General features: G+C 32.2%; 2 protein-coding genes across 2 annotated transcripts; one reads left to right on the forward strand and one right to left on the reverse strand.

Annotated features, from left to right (window-relative positions):
- Window positions 1-5,930: 5,930 nt before the first annotated feature.
- Window positions 5,931-11,866, forward strand: LOC141667342 (putative aspartyl aminopeptidase). The gene is made up of 11 exons (XM_074473781.1): window positions 5,931-6,119; window positions 6,388-6,523; window positions 7,299-7,377; window positions 7,490-7,692; window positions 7,787-7,856; window positions 8,293-8,391; window positions 8,572-8,727; window positions 10,369-10,542; window positions 10,843-10,917; window positions 11,008-11,148; window positions 11,385-11,866. Exons 1-11 carry the CDS (start codon window positions 6,050-6,052, stop codon window positions 11,601-11,603), a joined length of 1,422 nt encoding a protein of 473 aa, XP_074329882.1. The 5' UTR covers window positions 5,931-6,049; the 3' UTR covers window positions 11,604-11,866.
- A 6,643-nt stretch (window positions 11,867-18,509) lies between these two features.
- Window positions 18,510-22,126, reverse strand: LOC141668212 (adenylate kinase 4). The gene is made up of 6 exons (XM_074474987.1): window positions 21,902-22,126; window positions 20,674-20,819; window positions 20,451-20,570; window positions 20,135-20,302; window positions 19,475-19,564; window positions 18,510-18,887 (listed from the first exon to the last, which is right to left on the reverse strand). Exons 1-6 carry the CDS (start codon window positions 22,002-22,004, stop codon window positions 18,789-18,791), a joined length of 726 nt encoding a protein of 241 aa, XP_074331088.1. The 5' UTR covers window positions 22,005-22,126; the 3' UTR covers window positions 18,510-18,788.

Genomic DNA, 22,126 nt, shown 5'->3' on the forward strand with positions numbered 1-22,126 from the left:
ATTTAGGAGTTAAAATTTCATTTGTCTTCCAACAATTTTCCTCAACTTCACTCTCTACTCATTTTTTATTACTTAATTATGTACACATGAATAATGTAATGCTTGTTTAATACCTTGAAAGCAGAGAAATTGGTATAAAAACGAGTTAGAGCAAGTCCAGCGGCTTCCTTAAACATACTCTTAAGTTCAAATAAGGAATGTAATATAAAATTGCACTTCAATAGTGTTTTACTGGTTACTTATATCACTAAGACACCTCTCTCATACCTTATCTTTAGAGCAACTCCAAGAAATTCTCTATTTGTTATCCTAATGTGTAATTTAAGGAATGGGGCTAAAAAATGTGTTCCAACAGAATCTTAGTGAGTCCTTATCTCACTAAGATCCTTCCTCCGTTACTTAAAATTAACTAACCTAATTATTCTTAGCAAGTGTTAACTTTCATTTAATAATATAATATTAGAGCACCTTCTTTCATGCAGTGTATGAAAAGTACTTTTAATAATATAATATCAAATAAGGAACATTGTGGGAACTCAAAGTTCTTATCAATGTTCTAAATTACTAAGATCCAATATTTTATATTAAATATAAGGAATGAACTAGCACTATATTGGAGTTGCTTTTAAGGTATCACAAGTCATCCCTTATATCATTTTTATCAATATAAAATTGATTTTTTTCTCTTTTTTTTTAGTTATTTTCTCTCTCTTCCTTTCATATCTCATTCAAATTTATTATTATTATTATAATAAGGAACCAAGATAAGGAACATTGTTGGAGTTAAAATTCAAAATCATGTCTTAAATTATTAAGAGTTAATATTTTGTAATATTTATAAGGAACCTGTTAGACTTGCTCTTAGGAGAGAGCATATCCTCTCACCATTGAGGAAGCAAATGAGGATCCTAAGTGTTTGAAGAGGGACTAGGAGTTTGTTGGAGGGCACTTAAGTTATAATTTCTTCAAAAATTGTACAAGGAGCCTATTTGAAGATGTTGTTGGAGTTGCTCTAACTATGTACTAGTAACTTTCTTATAAATATTATAAAATATTAACTATTAGTGATTTAAGATATAATTTTGAATTTCAACTACAACAATGATCTTTATCTTCATTTCTTATTAGTATAATAATAATAAATTTGAATGAGATATGAAAATAAAAAGAGAAAAGTACTAAAAGGAGAGAGAGAGAGAGATCAATTTTTTAATAAAAATAATATAAGGGATAATTTGTGATTCCTTACTAGAGCATTTCCAACAGTTTCTTAGTTCGTTCCCTAAATTTAATATAAAATATTGGATCCTAATAATTTAAGACATCAATAACTATTCTCGCATAACATTCCTTATATCCATTCCTTATAATATTTTATCATTAAAAAATATCATTATTATAAAGCGGAAAACGATAAAATGTTTCTTTCAAGTATATATTATAAAATAAAAGTTAGAAGAGGAGAGAGTTAGCTAAAGATAAGGAATTTGAAGAAAATCTCAGTGCATCTTAGTTATTTAAGGAATCACTAAGATCCTGTTGGAGTGGTTTTTTCTCATATTCCTTATAGTATACTTTAATGCTCCAAATAACTAAGCTCTTTAAAATTGCTCTTAAAGTAACTCCAATAACTTAACTATTTGGAGTTTTAAATTACAATATTATATAAGCAATAAATATAGGGAATGTTGTTAAAGATGAGAATAGATATTGATGTCTTAAGTTACTAAAATTTAATATTTTATATTAAATTTAGGGAACGAACTAAGAAGCCGTTGGGGATGTTAGGGATTCGGGCATATAAACGTAGCGGAAAATCAAAATTTCGAATCCCTACCTCAGGATCTATGTATAATGAACGGATGATTATGGAGAATAGGATCATGTACCTTAATAAAGCTTTCCTTCTGAATATGATGAACGTTCTAATCTTGATGAACCACAGCAGCCCTCCTTACGAAGATCTGCTCTCCAAAGGTATCCACACGAACGTCTGATCGTCCAACGATCACCGGAGCCGGTACTAGCCGATTGGTTGCCTCTTCGTCTCTCTCTCTCTAGCCTCTCTAAGATGTAGAGCTGCTATGGTTTTTCTTTAAAAAATGTGATGCAACCACCAACACTAAAACTATACATCTTAATGTATATATAGGGGAGGGAGAGGATTAAGGCCTAACCCTAAACCTAATGGGCTTCTAAAAGACCCATTCTGATTTTTAGGTTTATATTAATATTAAATTCGAATTCTAATATATACAATTGATCAAGTCTCACTTAATTAATTTAATAATAATAAAATATTTAAATTCATAATTTAAATCATACTTCGCTTAAACGTTATTTGTGTGACCCTTTATGTTATTATTACGTTGGCAATAATTTTATTTTCCAATAATAAAATTATAAACAATGAGTGGCATCTAGTAATACATCATTGCTACCCAAGTAATAATAATAATTGGTGATTCAATTAAACCTTTCGTGTATAATGTACAATGTAATATAATCCCTTTAGCCTTATATTATAGATCAAACTCGAGGCACGCATTGTGTCATCCTCTGCAAGCGTTTAATCCTTCTTTCCTTGATCAATGAGTAAACTATTAAACAAATCATTATTTGAGCACGACCATGCATTTTATAGTCTTACTCAATCAAGAGGCCAATAATATCACTCGTTTAATAAAGGAGGGCTAAATCCCATCTAGGTCATTCATATTTCTCATACGATTCATAATATACCCAATGACTACTTTTATGATTACCCGGTCAAGGATAACTTTCAATAGTATCAAAGTATATTAATCCTCGTATAGAAATATAATGATTTCAGGTCTAAGGATTAATACATCATTATCACTGTGAGATTAACTTATGACACATTAAACATGTAGTATCTCACAACGGGTCAATCCAACACCATGTATTTAATACATGTGCTTGTGTTTTTTACTTTAGTATCACCATACCTATGATCAATGAGATGTGATCATCAGTCAACAAACGCACTAGTCTTAACGTACTTATTATCATCCCTTAATAATAATACTCGACTAGGGACTTTAGGAATAATAATACTATTCTCATAATCTCATTTCTAAGTCACGTACTTAGAGATATAAATTTATATATTATATTCCAAAGACATTTATTAATCTAACATTTTATCGCAGAATATAAAGATACAATAAATTACTAAATAATAATCTATATAATCATAATTAATAATCCAAATGTTTCATAATATAAACATAACAGTGTTGTCTCTAGGGCACAAACACTAACGGTGGATGCTCTTAAAGATAAGGTATGAGAGAAATGTCTTAGTGATATACGGAATTACTACACTACAAGAAACTTGGCAAAAGACATCACCCTTTTAACAGCGGTTCAAAAAGTCACCGATGTTAAAAGTACTTTTAACATCAGTCGTGTTTTAAACGATGTTAAAGACTTTGTAGACATCGGTTTTAATTGTAACCGGTGTCTAATCTCTATTTATTAAAAAATAAAAAATGACTCGGAGTCCGGAGGTGGTTAAATCTTGGATGAAACAAGAACTCGAAGTTTCTTTTGCTTGGAGAAAGTGATGCTACTGTTTGTGTTTCAAGTTTATGGCAGTACCTGCCTGTCATTCTATGTTTTAAGTGTGAGATTGTTGTGAGGTTGCTATGAGAGTGTGTCAATGTGTTGTTGCTCTATTACAGGTACTCATGTTGCATCCCGTGGAGGGGTTCAAAGAGAGAAGGGGCATGATCCTTAGACAATAACTACAGGAAGAAGTAGGTTGGCTCAGTGACATGTTCCATATGAATGGATGAATTAGTTGATAATGGATTTGTGTTGATATTGTTGTAGTTTTAGTATTGGATGGTTAAATTATGTAATTAATTTCGATATTGGATGATTAATTTGGAATATTTAGTTAGTTTTGATATTGGATGAATTGGGCAATGTAGTTGGCCGATTGAAAGTATGTTTAGTTTTGATATATTGATTTTGGTATACTGGTTATTTGGTTTGTCATATTAATTTTCGGTATTTGAATTTTCATATTTGTGTGTCATATATACAAAGAACTGATGTCTTTTTTAAAGATACAACATCAGCTTGATTTAAGATAATAGATGTTAAATTACATCTTTAACAACAGTTCAAAAATGATTCTAAATACATGCCTACATAACTGATGTCTAATTTTATTGTTAACATCATTTCAGATAATAACCGATGTCAAAAGTATTTATTTACAACAGTCTTATTTGCGTAAACGTTGTCTTTGTCTTTTTTTTTCTCTTGTGTGTCGCATGCTTAAATTGATAAAAATTATAAGATAAACTAATATTGAACTCGTGATCGTGTGTTAAAATGTAAGATATTTGAAAAAAGACATCAGTTCCAAAATTAAAATTGTTGTCTAGGTGAATCTTAAACATCGGTTGTGAATCGATGTTTAAAAAGTTGGACCTTCTAAAAAGTTGGACCTTTCTCTACACATGCAAAGACATCGCTTTTAATTTTTTTTAACATCGATTCCTAACCGATGTCTATTGCTATGTTTCTTGTAGTGCTAAGACACCGTTGGAGTGCAATTTTATGTCATATTCCTTATATTTTGAGTTAAAAGAATGTATAAGCAAGTTGTTGGATTTGCTCTTATATCACTAATAACTTCATCTTACTAGTTATTTTTAAGTAACAACAAGTCCAACAGAATCCTAGTAGGTTCCTTAGTAATTTGAGACAGAATTTTAAATTTTAACTCCAACAATGATCTTTATCTTCATTTCTTATTATTTTTATAATAATAAATTTGAATGAGATATGAAATGAAGAGTGATAAAAGAACTAAAAAGAAGAAAGATAAATTAAATTTTTATTAATAAAAATAATATAAGGGATAATTCGTGGTTTCCTAAAGATAAGGTAGAAGAGATGTATCTTAGTCATATAAAGAATCATTGAGACTTGGAATGCAATTTTATATTATATTCCTTACATTTGGATTTAAGAATCCATTAAACATTATTTTATAATAAAACATGAGTCACGTCATCTTTCTTCCTCTTACTCTTACGAAAAGAATAAATTGTTAATTTGTTACTATTAAATTATTAGATAAGTAATAAATATAAGAGGATTGTTGAAGTAAATGCTAGTTTAGGCTAGGTTCTCTTCGGAGTTAAAAAAATTAGGATTCCCTGGCATTTGAATATGAATATTCATATTTGTTTCGGTTTAACTACTAATTATAAAAATATAAAAATAATTGAATAAAAATTATAAAAACTAAAATATGATAATTTTCTAGAGTATTATTATTATTCTAATTATGTGTACTACATATAATATATTTTATAAACATAATTTACGAATTCAAATAAAGTATCTTCAATAAATACTTTAAAATTATTCGAACTACTTTCTATTAACATGATCAAATTTTAAAATGATAAAATTTGACTCGATATTCGATCTATTTATAAAATTGAAGAATTCCCTCATTTTATATATAAATACGAATTATATTAATTATTAAAGAGTCGAATACGAGATCCGAATTCGAACCTCGATTACACGGACTTGTTTTCAGCACTATCAAGATTAATACAAATTTTAATTTTTTTTAAAAATTTAAAATAACAACTTAATTACTACTTTTATATAATATTTTGTCAGAGCAACCCAACGAAAATCCCTAATTACGTAAAAAAGCAAAATCGAGTAAAATAATTGTAATAATTTAAATTAGCTATAAATAAAATTGCAATGTAAAATTTCTATTATCTTTTTTTGTCATGTATAATTTTTATAATTTGATTTCACAAAAATAAATAATTGGCATTTTGTCTACTTGTATAAAAGTAAACTAAACAATTCCTAAAAATTAATTAATTAGAACTACACTATAAATCTACTAGCTCACTCTCCGAACTGTACTAGTTAACAAATTCATCGAATCGTGTTCCCTCAAAACACAAGGTAATAGATTCTCAAATTCGACCTCACTATACATACACACATACACACACAACACACGACAGAAACAATGGAGAGATCAGTTGCTTCCGATCTGGTAGACTTTTTAAACGCTTCCCCCACTGCTTTTCACGCTGTTGGTATACATCCTCTCTCTCTCTCTCTCTCCCCATAATTGGTTAATTTAGTTATCTTAGTATTGGGTTCTCTCTCTCTCTCTCTCTCTCTCTCTCTCTCTCTCTCTCTCCCTCCCTCTCTCTCTCTCTCTCCCCCATAATTGGTTGTTATCTTAGTATTGGGTTCTCTCTCTCTCTCTCTCTCCTGTCTCTCTCTGTAACTGGTCTATTTAATTTATTGGAAATTTGGGTTTTTTTAATCTTTGATTTCATTTTTTACTGTTCTTTACAGAGGAGGCAAAAAGGCAATTGAAAAATGGTGGGTATGAGCAGATTTCTGAGAAGGAAGATTGGAATTTACAAGCAGGCAAGAAGTATTTTTTCACCAGGAATTATTCTACTATTGTAGCTTTTGCTATTGGCAAAAAGTATGCTTCTTCATCCTTTTTACTCTTTTTTACTGCATTTATTGATTTACCCTCATTCATATTGTATTTATACAGCAAGATTGTGACTTTATGTAGTTTTCCGAAAGTTTCGTATTGTGGCATACACTAACTATAGTTGTGTCGTATTTTATACAGAAAGATTGTGACTTTAAGTAGTTACTCGAAAGTATCGTATTGTGGTATACCGTATACACTAACTTCAAGTGTTGTGTTTATAGAGATAGATTGTGACTAAGTAGTTATTCGAAAGTATCGTGTTGTGGCATACACTAATTATAGTTGTGTTGTATTTATACAGAAAGATCGTGAATTTATGTAGAATGTTGTTACAAGTTTTTAAGTTACTGAATGTTTGCTTTAAATTTATGCAGACGGTTTTGTATGGTTACTTTTGTGATTATATTTAGTTTGTTTGGGTTTTAGATGTGTTGCTAGAATTGGATGTTATATAATTGGTTGTCTTGTTTTTTTGCTAAATTTTGTCTCGTTATTATTATACTCCTATTCAATGGTTTTCTTAATTTACCCTCATTCATATGTTAATATGTTATAGACTAGTATATATTTATAGAAAGATATTGACTTTTAGTAGTCACTCAGAAGTAACACATTGTGGCATAGACTAACTATAATTGTACAATTGTGTGGTCGTGTGGCATGTACATTTTTTATAGTCACGAAATGTTTTTGTAAGTTCGTGCATTGCAGTTTTGTGGTTATGTCTCGTAATAATGTCAGTTTGTTTCTGTTTTAGATATGTTGCTGGAAATGGAAGCTATATAATTGGTGCTCATACTGACAGTCCGTGTTTGAAATTGAAGCCTATTTCCAAGGTTATTTTTGTTTTTTCTTATGATTTCATTTTTTTTTATTGAATGTGTGTTTAATATTGATATAATTTAATAGGGGTAATTAAACTATTGTTGGGAATATGGATGTCATTAGGTGGCAAAAGGTGGTTTCTTGCAAGTTGGTGTGCAGTTATATGGAGGTGGTCTGTGGCATACATGGTTTGATCGAGACCTGACTGTTGCCGGAAGAATGATTATCAAACAAGGGAAAGATGACTCTGCATCGTACACCCATCGACTTGTTAGAATCGAGGAGCCTATTTTGCGGATCCCAACTTTGGCAATTCACCTAGACAGGTACTTCTATACTGTAAGAATAATTTTTTAAAGGACTGTTGTATATATAGTGGAATCCGGTTGTGCTAAAGTAGCTTTCTTGTTTGTTGGATAGGGATGTTAATGATGGATTTAAGGTGAATAAACACAGCCATCTTGTTCCTATCCTGGCAACATCAATTAAGGTAGCTTTTCTTATTGTCTTGGGTACCCAATCTATATTTCAGTTGACTTAGTTTGTCAAAAAATATGCCATATATAAAATATTAACGGTGTAAATATTTGAATTATAGTGTCAAATGTGAAATTAATGTTAGCAGCTCTAAAGTACTTGTTCAATAAGAAAATGATAATATATGCAGGCTTGCCAGATAACTTTCCTGGCTTAAAAAGATAAATTTTTAAAGAATGAATGAGGATTCAAAACACTATCTGAGAGTAAATGGCATGCAATTTTCCAGCATTTTGAATAATTAGCCACACATACAAGTATGATGTATGTAAGAACTAAGGACTAGTTTGTGGACTTGCTAAATGTCTGAGATGCAGCACACGTTTTATTACGTTAGAAAATTCTTGTAGATAAGCTTTCACATTTCAGTTTCGTACTTCTTGTTGCAGGCAGAGCTCAATAAACCGGTTACTGAGAATAGTGATGTAGGTGCACTTCCTACTGATGGAAAGAACTCTCCTGAGAAACATCATTCGCTTCTTCTAAAAGTAAGCGCTCTAATGTTCTGTGTCTTCTGCTGGTCGTAGTTTAACTCATGAATATAACACTATGCACATAATTTATAAACACGCTCTATGTTGCTAAATGCTGATTCACACACATACGTGTACATGTTGGGTTTCTCTAATTTGACTATTGCATTCTCTCCCTGCCACCATATCGTCTAGCTTCTTGCGACTCAAGCTAGCTGCGAGCCAGATGAGATATGTGATTTTGAATTGCAAGCATGTGATACTCAACCAAGTCTAATAGCCGGTGCCATGAAAGAATTTATATTCTCCGGAAGACTTGACAACTTGTGCATGTCATTTTGCTCTTTAAAGGTAGAACAACCCATTTGATCCCCGTCAAAGTACATGTTTTATTTTTACTATGCTGTCCCCCTCCCCCTCTTGTTTTGTTAAAAGTGAAAGCAAGTGGAGCAAAATTGAGACGGTCGTTCTTATTATCACATTCTATTGACTTGTTTCCTTTATTAGTTTTGACTGTGTTACATCTGTTATACTCCCTCCGTCCCAAAATAAGTGTCGCTTTTATTTTTGACACGTATTTTGAGGTGTTAAAAAAAGGTATTTGCATACATTTTTTTTTTAATTTTTTTTTTCTAAATAAAAATATTAATGTAAAATTTTAATTCAGAAAAAAAAAATTAAAAAAAGTATATGCAAATATCTTTTTTTAGTACCTTGAAAAGCGTGTCAAAAGTCAAAGCGACACTTATTTTGGGACAGAGGGAGTAGTTGATTTTGCTGATTCCTCATGCTCTATGTGAAAATTTTGGATAGATGCTATTCCGTGGTAATTTCTGCGTTGATCATAAATTCCTTATTAGGAAATTTCACTTGAAGACAGCTGCTAGAATAGTGGAGATATTTATAATTAAGGGAAGTGCTGTTGTCAGAGTTACCTAAGGAATTTGTTGGCGTAATAACTATTTAGGACATCTGCTTTAGCCGAAAACTTGATAAAGATATAAATCTTCGCTTTCTGTCAAGTTTCACAAGCAACCCTATAGTTACGTTATGATGTCCAACTCTACTAGTAGTTGCCATCGTGGTTCTCTTAAATGAGAGTGTCTTTGTCAATAATGATTAACTAATGAAACTAATAACTATTGAATGGTTTTTCTTGATTTGGCTTATATGTGTATTTGGGTAAATTTGTTTAAATGTATCTTCAGATGAATTCCTTAATTTAATAAAATGGCCATAGATTTGATTAAAATTAGGCTCATAGACGAAATTATATCCTATCTATAATTAGTGTTGGAATTTAATATATGGTATTGTCGTTGGCAAGTCCCTCAAAATTATATAGATATATTAAAGAAAAAACTAAGATAGAAGAGTAAAATACATACACTACTTTGAAGTGTTCAAATTTCATGGATGTTATGTTCAAAGAGAGCTCATTTCATAACTCCAATCTTCAAACACGAATCTCATGTTCAAATTGAATGGAAATTTAAAAGAAAACATAAAACCCCGCAGTTTGAAATTTTGCTAACAAATGTTATGAGCTACAAATTTTAGTTTATTTTGTTTGCTGCTGCTCAGCTTTGAATTTCATTTAGCCTTCTGTAAGAAACAGATGTTTTTTAAGTTGTTTTTCGCTGCTATGTTTAGAATTTCATTTGACCTTCTGTAGGAACATGCTGGAGATATTGTAATCCATGCAATCCAATATATTATTGCCTTATTTGTTCTTAAACATTTTGTATCCTATTCCTGTTAGTAATATACTTGTTTTTAAGTTGTACAGTTATGTCACAAGCTTCCTCGCCCACTTGTCAGGTTTAACTTGCTAAATACTATTATTTTAGCAATTGAGCATCTGCTAGTGAACTATGTTGCACTAGTCATCACTTCCTTGTACATGTGCAGTTTTGTCATCACTTATACACGCAACGAAGGAAAATTTATATGACAGTAGATTATGCATTTTCTTTTTATGACTTCTTCTAGGCGTTGATAGACATTACCTCTTCCGAAAGTAGTCTTGAGAATGAGACTGGTGTGAGGATGGTTGCGCTGTTTGACCACGAGGAAGTTGGATCTAATTCAGCCCAGGGAGCTGGATCTCCGGTCATGCTGGACGCTCTTTCCCGAATCACAAGTTCCTTTAGTTCTGATTCTAAGGTAGCAAATGTTATTCCATTCTTAATATTTCCCTCTATGAATTACTTAGTTTTGACATTTTAATATTTTAGGAGTGACAGAACAAATATATTCAGAAAGTACCAGTCTAAATCTTCTCTGGCACATAATTCATATATTATATCATAGTGTTCTTGCACAGTATATAACCTCTGAGTCGTGGTTTCCAATGTGCACAACTTCTTGATCACCTGTTCAATTGGTGATTTTTTTTTGAAACAAAAACAATTTATGAGGCTGCCTTCTTTTTAACTTGCACTCCTATGCTTGATTACTTTGCAGCTACTGAAGATAGCTATACAAAGGAGTTTTATTGTGTCGGCAGACATGGCACATGCATTGCATCCAAATTATATGGTACATAATCCTGTACTATAATTCCCAGTTAGCAGCAGTGTGCTTTCTAATTGTATGCATCATTATTCATGAACATATTGTCTTCCTCAGGACAAACATGAAGAAAATCATCAGCCCAAAATGCATAGTGGACTTGTGATTAAACACAATGCAAATCAACGTTATGCGACTAATGCTGTCACTTCTTTCATGTTTAGGGAAATAGCACAGAAGCACAAGATTCCTATTCAGGTAAGTGAAGTTCAGAAACTGTGCTAAAAAATATCCACCACAGAGAAAGGCATTTTGTGTTTGTTTTACCTTTAGGGATGTATGAAATAATTTTTTTTAATATATTTACCTGCATTATTTCTTATTTTCAAGAGAAAAGTTATTGTATTTACTATATTAGTAATATATATTACTGTGTAAAAGTCTTAAGTTACATAATTTTTTCGATACTAAAGGATGTGGTTGTCTTGATTCAGGATTTTGTGGTTCGCAATGACATGGGATGTGGTTCGACCATTGGTCCGATTCTGGCAAGTGGTATGGGAATTCGTACAGTTGATGTTGGCGGTCCTCAGCTATCAATGCATAGTATAAGAGAGATGTGTGCGGTTGATGATGTGAAGCATGCTTATGAACATTTCAAGGCGTACTTTCTAGAAATCTCGGCCCTTGATGCCAAACTTAGAGTGGATTAATTAAAGCATCCAACCAATCTAGGAGGAAATTGTGTTTCAAGTCAAAACTGTTGTAACTGTTTAAGACTCATTTCTATATCACCCTTGTTGGAAGGACAGAATGAATAATGGTTTTGGTTTGTTGAGCTAAAACCAAAACATGGGTTTGTAGAAATGGTTAGTTCTCAGTTAAGGGCCATCATGTTAATCAAAACTTCAGAAATAGCTCGCACCATGCTTTAAAACATAGTTAATTTTTATGGTATGATTACGGTTTGAATTTTTGTTAACAATATAAATATAAATATAAATACTATAATTTTAATTTTAGGACTATGCACGTTACTCGTGCAAATGCAAACTACTCATACAAATACAAAGTAATATTACTAGTGATTCGGTTCTTCGAAGTATATTGTCAATGATGCCCAAGTCTTAGAAATGTTCAAAGAACGCGAGAGCAAACAGTTAATTTTAGTGATTTTTTTTATTTACAAACGTATGGCTTCGAATCCGGATTCGACTCGTTAATAATGAATATAATTCGTATTCGTATACAGAATTAGCGAATTTGAATCTTACTTTAAAATTCGAACGAATATCGAGTCAAATCTCACTATTCTGATATTCGATCATTTTTATATAGAGTAATTCGAATAATTTTGAGAGTACTTAAATATGTTTGTATTAAATATATTCGATTCGATTTCGTTAATTATGTTCACAATTTATATTACATGCTATGCATATATATTAAAATTGTATTCTATAAAATGACCAAGTTTTAATTTTGTACTTATTTATTCTAGTATTTTTAGTTTTATAGTATTAGTTTAGATGAATATGGATCCGAATATATAAAAACGATTAATTTGGTACATAATTGAGTCGAACCGAATCATATACGAGTATTTTTATTCGAATTCGAGCCGAATATGAGTAAAAAGTAAAAAAATTAATTCGAATACGGACCGAATCCGAACGAGTATTTATAAATTTGAGCCTAATCTGACCTTACTATCGTACCTATGCGACTCGTTTTCACCCCTAGATATAACCATCAATTTTGGGGGTGTTATATATTCTCGTGAATGAATTTTCGGAATGAGCAAGGGTCTTCATCATTAATTTCAGTGATTTAGCTGATATGTTGCAACAATTACTTCCAATATTGCCAATATTTTTGAATTTCTAAAAATTGTTTCAAATGTATTAAGATTTAGCCCATTAGAAAATGAGCTTCAAAAAATTGGCTGGCAAGCATACCACAAAGAGGTGGCAGAGCTAACTCGCGCTAAAATTGTGTTCGTACTTTTCAAGTGTAGGCACGACACGCCTTCCCTACACGGTCATTAGCATATCGCCTCTCACCCTGGCAGGACGGGCCAACTTAACAAGAGCTCGCCTTGTCTATTTATAAAATTTTCACTTCATTCTTTGTGTGTTTTGCTCGATGTGGGATATTAATTGGGTTAAATATCAAAATGTTCACTCAAGTGAGTCATTAATATCAATATCTTCACTCTAGTTATAGCCGTCTCATTTAGGTCACTCTAGTAATAAGTAATGACTAACCGTTAGTTTTCGGATATTGACCAAACGGAAATCACAATTTGTCATTATTGACCTTATGTGGATTCTAACGTTTCTTTTTCATTGTACACACACTGCAACGACTATATATATACATCTATCTGGGTATATATAGTGAAGCTCATATTCAAATCTTTATAACCAAAAATCACTATAATTCATTCAAGATGGCAAGGAATGAAAGCTCCCGGGCTTTAACATGCGGGACTTCGTCCTTGGACTCCATCAAAAATAGGGAGCATGAGAATTGTAATTGTGGAACAAGAGTAAAGATTTATACATCTTGGCCGTTGAAGAATCCTGGGAGGAGGTTTTATACATGTTCGAGACCGAAGTTAAAGTTTTTGAATATTTTTTGTAAATTTTTATTATGAATTGTTGTAATGATTTTAGATTTATTTTGAAGGCTGTGAATGGGTGTGATTTTTTTGAGTGGTATGAAGCGGACTTCACTCGAAGATCGAGAGATGTAATAACGGATTTAAATCACAGAAGAATTTTTTTTGAGGAAAAATTAAACTTGATGAAGGCAACTTAGGTGTGAGTGAATGAGAAGAAGAGGGCATTAAAAGAGGAAAAAGAGAAACTCATTGAAGAAAGCTTAGCATCAAAGGAGGAGTGGAAAGAGGACAAAAAGAAACTTATCGAAGAAAAGGAAAAGTTTGGAAGATCTCTGAAACTCTGTTTAATTATAGTTATGTTGTTCATTGTATTCTCACCCTGGTAAAATAAGGGTATGTGCTAATTGTAAGTTTAAACCAAAAGATGTATTTTAGTGTATATACTAACTTTTGCGGCTAATATAAATATGTAATTTTGCTAAAATGCATATAATTTTCCTACAGAACAGAACGGATCCATACCAAAAGCATTTAATACCATTCATTACCCATTTGCATCCATCCATAGGGTTTACAAAATAAAGTACCAGAAACATCCATAAGATGTACAAAATAAAGTGTCAAAACATAGGTTTACATGACAAATGGTTGAGTTCAACCTAACAAAAATATGTGAACCATGATATACTAGTCTTACATACTAATTTAATAAAGTCTTCAAGGATAATTCTAGTTTTCTACAAGATTAAATGGATTGCCCTTGTCATTCTTGAATTTGGACTGCTTGGTATTGCTCAGTCTTGTACCCTTTCCTCTTCACAAGCTCTTTGACTAGTTTAGGTGTTGCTCCAGTGACTAGTAACTCTATGGCTGGTGGTGTTGCCCCTGTCAGAAGGTATTTAGTGTGCCTCAATATTGGCATAAACACGGCATGGTAGCCCACAGGTCCAAGAAGTGATTCCTCCGATTGCTTTGATTTCTCACCACTTAAACACATTGCTATACCTCGAGGATCAGAATTTGAGGTTAGAGGCAATTTCTTCCTAGGCACAAACAGTTTACCGCCCATATATCTAACATTACCATGTTCTTTACCCTTGTCACATACCTTTCTGGCACTTTTCTCCCTTGTAACATTTTTAGCACCATCTCGGGTGAGGGTTTTGTCAGCATCATGGTTAATTACACCTGGTATCTTCTGCAATTTTTCTCCTAATTGACAATTTCTGCCTTCTTAATTCCTTGGGTGTTTTCTTCACGGGTTGTGCACTTGTACTCATATCGCTGGCATGACTTTGTGTCTTCATTGAAACATCACATTTTGTTGGATAGTTGGTCTTTCTATGACTACAATCACCACACAAATTGTAATGCATTGTTCTTTCATTGCTAAATCTTTGAAGCACTGGCCCATCAACTATGTTTGGCATGACTTAACTTCTATTGCCCTCTTCCCAGTGTTCCTTCCTCCTCAATCTTTTCGGTCGTCCCCTTAGTTTCTTAGGAATATCTGGTGGGAGCAATTCATCAGTTGAATGAATTTCCCAGTACTCTTCTCCCCTAATTGTTTCTAAAGAGTGGCTATATGCATCTAAATACTTGTCCTTCTTATAGTAGTCTGATATGTAGTCTACTGGATAGTGACGACGATCATGTATGGCAGATATTGTGTGAGCACATGGAATGCATGTGAGATCAAAATATATACAGTCACAAGTTTTGCTCTCCAAATTTACGGTGACTGCCCTAGTCCCACATTTAACCAAAAATTTCTTTTCTCCATCCTAACCAGCTGTCCATTTTCTTGATTCAGTCACAAGGTAGTCCAATTTCTTTTTTATATTTGGACATAGGATGTTATCAGTCTTCAACATATCGTCTCTTTTCTGCCTCATCCTAATCACTAGCTTAAAATGTATCTCCTGCATCATGGTTAGTAAAGGCATATACCTACAAGAAATATATAAATGAATAAGTACAAGTGAACTTGTAAAAAGGGAACATTCATATGGGTTAATACACACCTTTCATTTATAATCCACGCATTAAAACATTCGCTCATATTATTTTCCACATTATCGGCTTTAGACTGTGTACAGAAAAATGCACTATATATAAAAGTTACAATCAGCCACACAACACACCTGACATCTCTTGTCATCATTGGTGACAAACTGAATAGACCTTCTATCCCTGAGCCCATACTGCCTCACAACATCCCTAAACTGACCCATATTTGCAAACTTTGTCCCTACCTGCCACTTAATTATCCCAGGTTTATCACCTTCCATGATAAGACCCGTGTTATTTCTCTTCTTAGGGTTTGGAGGCCCAATATATCCTATTTTTGCATTCTCATCTTCACTAGAAGAAGAATCTGTCCTAAGCCCATCAGAAGCGTAGTCTGTCTCATCAGTGAACACTATCATACTCAAAAGACCTGATTCTACTCTCATGTTAATTGTTTCCTTAAATTTTTTAGCTCTTGCTTTATAAATTGGACGTTCATCATCACCACTACCATGTAAGCTCACGTTGTCATCACTTTCATCACCTCTCTCACTTTCAATTCCATACTCTAGGTCTTTCTTGTTATCTTCATCAGTCTCATTATTTATTTTTTCTTCATTCCCACTGTTTTCTTTTTCTAATTCAGCCATGTCGATAACCTCGTCAAGTGAGAAATGTCCCACAAATAATTCAACGACATTCATAGATCGGTGAATTTCCATCAACCGCCTAAATGTGCTATCATCATATACTAGACACATACCTCCCTCCCAAAACTTCCCATCATTTTTAAAATACACCATATCAGAAGGGTCATAAGAGTATTTGTCAGCGAAGTCATCAAAATCTCTAAACGAAAATACATCAAGATCAAAATCATTTATAACTTCAACTTTCCCACCAACTTAGTTCCATCGGAGTGAGGTGTAAGCTCACCATGGTGATGAAAGTGTAATGTAACCAAATTCGCCATACTGTAACATGCAACGCATGTATAGTATTTTAGAGAAGTCATCATAAAGTACAACACTTCGAACAGTTCTTGTATAGCATATGATACAAGATATTACAAATAAATTTGTATAGAAAGATCTAGTAAGACATACATACCTAGAAGTATCGAAGAAGAAAGACACGATGAAGGAAGACTCCTGGATGATGGTGGTCGATTGAACATTCGATTGAAGAGTTAGGGTTTTTTCCCCAAATCGATTGTGGATACTCTCATGTTATGATTTTTAACATTACGATTTTTTCCCCATATTTTTAGAGAAAGAAATAAGCACGCTATAATATTTACTCATAATGTATCATTTATATCAAATTTAGATCATTTTGCTCTAAAATTTAACTCTCATACTACATGCACAGGTTGAGTATATGTATGGTAAATATGTATGGAGTTCTTAAAGTCCTTATATTTTCTACAAGTAAAATATTGTAACACCTATAATATTTTACGAATCATATTTTACAAATATCACTATAAAAATCTTGTAAATCACCTTTACAAGTAAAATATTGCAAAATATATATTATAAAAAATTGCTTAATTTGCAAACATATATATTTACTTGTTCAACATTAATTAATAAAATAACACAACTACCACGTGTATATCCTGAAAATTATTCTTTTTATTTTTAAATTATCAAAATACGTAAAATTGGACCATTAGATTAGATGGTATAGTCCGGATATTCCCGAAATTCACAAAAAACATAAATTTTATAGAACTTTTTACAATTCTATATATATATATACATGTGGGTATTAATTTATAATTTTATGTAATGTTAAGTGTAAAAATATTTCATCAAAAAATTATTAAAAAATTCATTTATACCAAATTTATTAATGACTTTTATAATTACTTTAATCTACATTATGTATTTAGTAAATTTACAAATATACTAATACAATAAAAAAATAGTAAATATTTTATAATATATAAGTATTGTTTCTTAACAAGTTTTCTTATGTTTAAATAATTACAATCATATCATTAAATATCCTTTTACTAATGTATATATTATTTTTACTTATATTAAATAAAAAACAATTTTTATTAATAATTCACAACCTTTTTTTAATTAAAAGATTGTCACTAAAATATAACCGTTGAAAATTGAACATACAATCAAAAATTTTAAATATGACTTATCATTATATCTAATAGAGTACCACACAATTTATTATATTTTCAACAAATTTTACATATTATCTATTTTATATTGTTTTAGCTAATTACTATAATTACTCCACATGCTCTTAAAAGCTTCTCCAACGGTATTGTTAAAACTGTTAGTTTAAATAATTTTAAATAGAGATTATCTAAAAATTTACGTAAAGTTATTTACTCCGGTGAAATTGGTAATAATGATTAGATATATTTTTAAAATAGTATGTTGTTATTATTTCAGGTTGTTATAAATAAAATGTATTATTTGGATATGGCAATAACAAATTATGTGTAATTTAATTACAGGTTATTAGATGTTTGACAAATATAGCCAACGTAAACAAATTTACTAAATTTTTAGCAAGGGGAATGTATCATTGGGGTGATTTTTTTTTTTATAATATCTAAAATATATATATTTATGATATATTTGACACATTTTTTGCTAAAGGCTCGTCCCATTTAGAGATGCTCTTAATGGATTGCAATATATTGCAATATAAATTCTTATATAGTCATGGATAATGGATTTAATTTAAAATTGTTTGCTCCATGTTCCTAAGCCAAACATCAGTATAAAGTGCTCATAGAAGTTTAGCTATAAGGGTTAAGCCAAAAATCATACGAGTATTTTTCACATTAAAAATGATACTGGTGCTACAATTAGTGCCTGATTATACTCATCAGATATGTAACTTCACACTTGACATCCTAACATTTGTTAGGGCTTGACGGCTTGTATTTATCTACTTGATATATAACAAAGAAGTTTGAAATTAATATTATTAGCAACTCCAAGAGGGTGAAAATTTGTTAAACTTTATCGGGCAACAAGCTATAAAATTAATAATGCCAACAAATTATTACATTAATAATGCCAGCAAATGCGCAAAAAAGCAACAAACTATCTGTCTAGGTATTTATTTGATAAAATTCACCAACCATCTGCAGGATTTCATACTTGTGTTTAACAAAAGCTGCAGAATAGTTGTCTAAGCTGATAAAGTTACAAGTCAAATAGGACAAAAAAAAATCTAGGATTTCATTTCTCAACTCAAGTCTCTTGAAATGGGCTCTGGCCTAAGAAAGCGCCTTCTGAACCTCGGCTGTCACAGCTTCCGGTGGTTTCTCAGCGTGAAGGTTCGCAACTACATTCTTCTTGTTATAGTAATCTATAACCTGTACATCAAAAAGTAAATACATGCAAGGACTTTCGATACTCATACAAGAAAAAAAAGAGTTTAGATACACTAAATCATGGGACAAATTTCTCCATCCGATTTACGTAATAGATTTGACCTATTATAAAACCAACGAATCCATTTGAATTCCATTTCAGGCCTTTTACTTTAATGCGGAAATCTAAAATTACTATATATGACAGTGGTATCCCTTGAAAGAACATGCAACAACTAACTAACAAGATTGATCGCCTACTGCCTACACAAGTATGAATACTACCATTACCAGTGACACCATGCTATTTATGCCGCGATAAATTATTAAAACATCACTACAAGCCTACAACCACCAAAACATGATTTTCTGTCATAATTTAAGTGCAAGTGCATGAGAAACTTAAACAGAATAATGAAAACTGAGGAAGCACTACATTAAAAAGAGAAGCAATATTGAATATGCAGAAACATTGATATCAAGTAAAAAATTATTGCAGGACTGATATATGCTAAAACAGAACTTAGGCACAAATATACACAAGACAGTAACCAGAAAAATAAATAATATTCAAATGCTAAGAAGCATACAGGTTCAGTCTGTCTATGAAATGCGTCCAGCCTCGACTTAAGAACTGCTGCAGTATCATCCTTGCGTTGAATCAAAGATTCGCCAGTGACCTTCAGAAAGTCAGCAGAGGAAGGAGATTAGCTATCAATTTTTATTTGACATAAAGGGGCACGAAAATAGAAAACGACTGAAAGGGCAGGATGCAAGTAAATCAGCTTAGAGTACAGATTTATATATAAACAAGAAGCGGACCAGAAATCATGGACCCAGGGCACAGTCACAAAAAAACAATCTCACATGTATAATCTTGTCGCCACTAATACTATTAACAAGAACCTTCATACTGTTTTAAGATTTAATACACAATTGTGGAGCCAACAAAATGTACTAACTCGAGGGAAAAATTGGCAATATTAGCTGTGTAATCAATATATTTGTGTCTATGCTAATTTGTGAATGTTGCTCAATCATCCCTGAAATTCAGCTATAGCTCAATCTTCTTGTTTTGTTTTTAATTTTTATATAATATTTAATTCAATATGATTTCCGGATACAAATGTCACGTTCTACTGTTAATATGATTTTGAAGAAAACTTAAAATATGCTTCAAGATTAAAAGCATGTGGTTGATCCATTATATATGTAGAGTTGAGGAAATAACAAGTTAATAAAAAGCTTACATCATCAACTCCAGGAACTTTGGGAGGTGCAAATTTTGTGTGGTAGGTCCGACCACTTGCAGGATGGATCCAACGCCCAGTAATCCTCTCTTCCAAAATCGAGTCATCAATTGCAAAGTTAAGCACCTTATCAACTTTAACTCCTCGCTTCTCAAGCATCTCATCAAGCTGCGTTAGATTTAAAAATACAAATTAGCCTTTAACATGTCGGAAGTAATTAAAATTTGAATAATGTAAGGTATGAGCAGCAAAGATCTGTTTTGGTTTCCTGTTCCAGAAAGAAACTATTATAATGTCAGGTAAGTAACGAACGGACCTTTTTTGCTTGAACCACAGTCCTTGGAAACCCATCAAGAATGAATCCTTTTTGGCATGAAGGTTTCTTCAAAGCTTCATCTATTATTCCTACAACTAAGTCATCAGAGACAAGTGCTCCCTGTGGAATAATTACAAGCATATAAATAAGAGTTAGGCTCATAAGGTATAATACAGAGCAGACATACATTAAAACACAGACATACATTAAAACACAGACATACCTTGTCCATAGCTTCCTTAGCTTCAATGCCTAGAGGAGTTTTAGCAGCTACAGCAGCTCTCAGCATGTCACCAGTGGCCAAGTGGCACAAGCAATACTCGTCCTTAATAATTGGTGATTGTGTTCCTTTTCCTGATCCAGGGGGTCCTGCCACAGATACAACATTTAGTAACGAACAATAATCACCATAAAGAAGCTAAACTAACATTCACATTGACTAGTTCCAATTCTTAGAGTCCATCGATTATTGCCTATTTAAAATGTGACCTCTAAAGCATCAACTATTCAAGATTATATATACTTGATGAATAATTGGCACAATTGCACCAGTCAATAGAAGGTCCAACTGAAATTTATAACAGGGACTATTAAATTACAGCACTATTAATAAACTTAGGGCAAACTTCTCTACAGCCACAATTGTTTGTGTTTGCAGATAGCTTTAGTCAATATCTCTTTACAAACAAATAAACTAGAACAATCGAATCACAAGTCCGAATCCGCCAATCAACAAAAATTTCTTCGGTTTATACTTCCACTTGGGGTTTGAAAAAAAGATAAAGCTTAAGGATAACTCAGAAATTTTCGGTTTAAATTCAGTTTCCAAAGAAACATGTAGATCCCAAAAATGACTGATAACTCCACTCAACCGGTAAGCATTCAATAGGAATAAAAGCAATATCATTACTACCCAACAAATTGTTTAAACTTCGAAAACTAGTTTCAATCATTTCAATATACACCATATAGCGCAATTAGATTAAATCCGTTAGCAAACACCTTTAAAAAATTAAGATAAAGAGGATTCAGTAATAACACCTCTCCCCCCGGTTAAGATCTTCACTCCTCAACGCTCCAAATATATACATACACAAAAATAAACCCCCTGTTCCATACCCCTTATAAAAAATTAGCCCATATCCATATGACCCTATCTCTATCTCTAAATTCCTGAAGCAAAGAAATGGTAAATAAATACTCTAATAAACATGACATTCAAACTCAATTCAGCGAAGCTCCAATATAAATAAAACTCGGATTTAAATGCAAACACATACATAACAGCACAAACATAACATAACAAATACATGATGCAATATACATAGATACAGATAGACAGAGAGAGGGGGGGAGAGAGAGGGGGGGAGGGAGAGAGAAGGAGAGAGAGAGAGAGAGAGAGAGAGAGAGAGAGAGGGAGGGAGGGAGAGAGGAAGGGAGAGAGAGAGTACCAACAAGAATGAGACGCTTGTCAGGTTTAGTAGAGCACTTCAAGCGACGAAGAGTCTCAGTCATTAGATCTACAGTTGCCACATCTTCCAAGTTCACTGCCATCTCTCTCCTCTCTCCCTCTCTCTCTCTCTCTCTCTCGCTTAGGGCCTGCTAAATGCCTGTGCTACGGGGGGAGGTCGAATTGTATTGATGTTTGGGTTTGGTTTTTTCTCTTACAAACTCTT

Source organism: Apium graveolens, chromosome 6, assembly GCF_009905375.1.
Source record: "Apium graveolens cultivar Ventura chromosome 6, ASM990537v1, whole genome shotgun sequence".
Taxonomy (NCBI): domain Eukaryota; kingdom Viridiplantae; phylum Streptophyta; class Magnoliopsida; order Apiales; family Apiaceae; genus Apium; species Apium graveolens.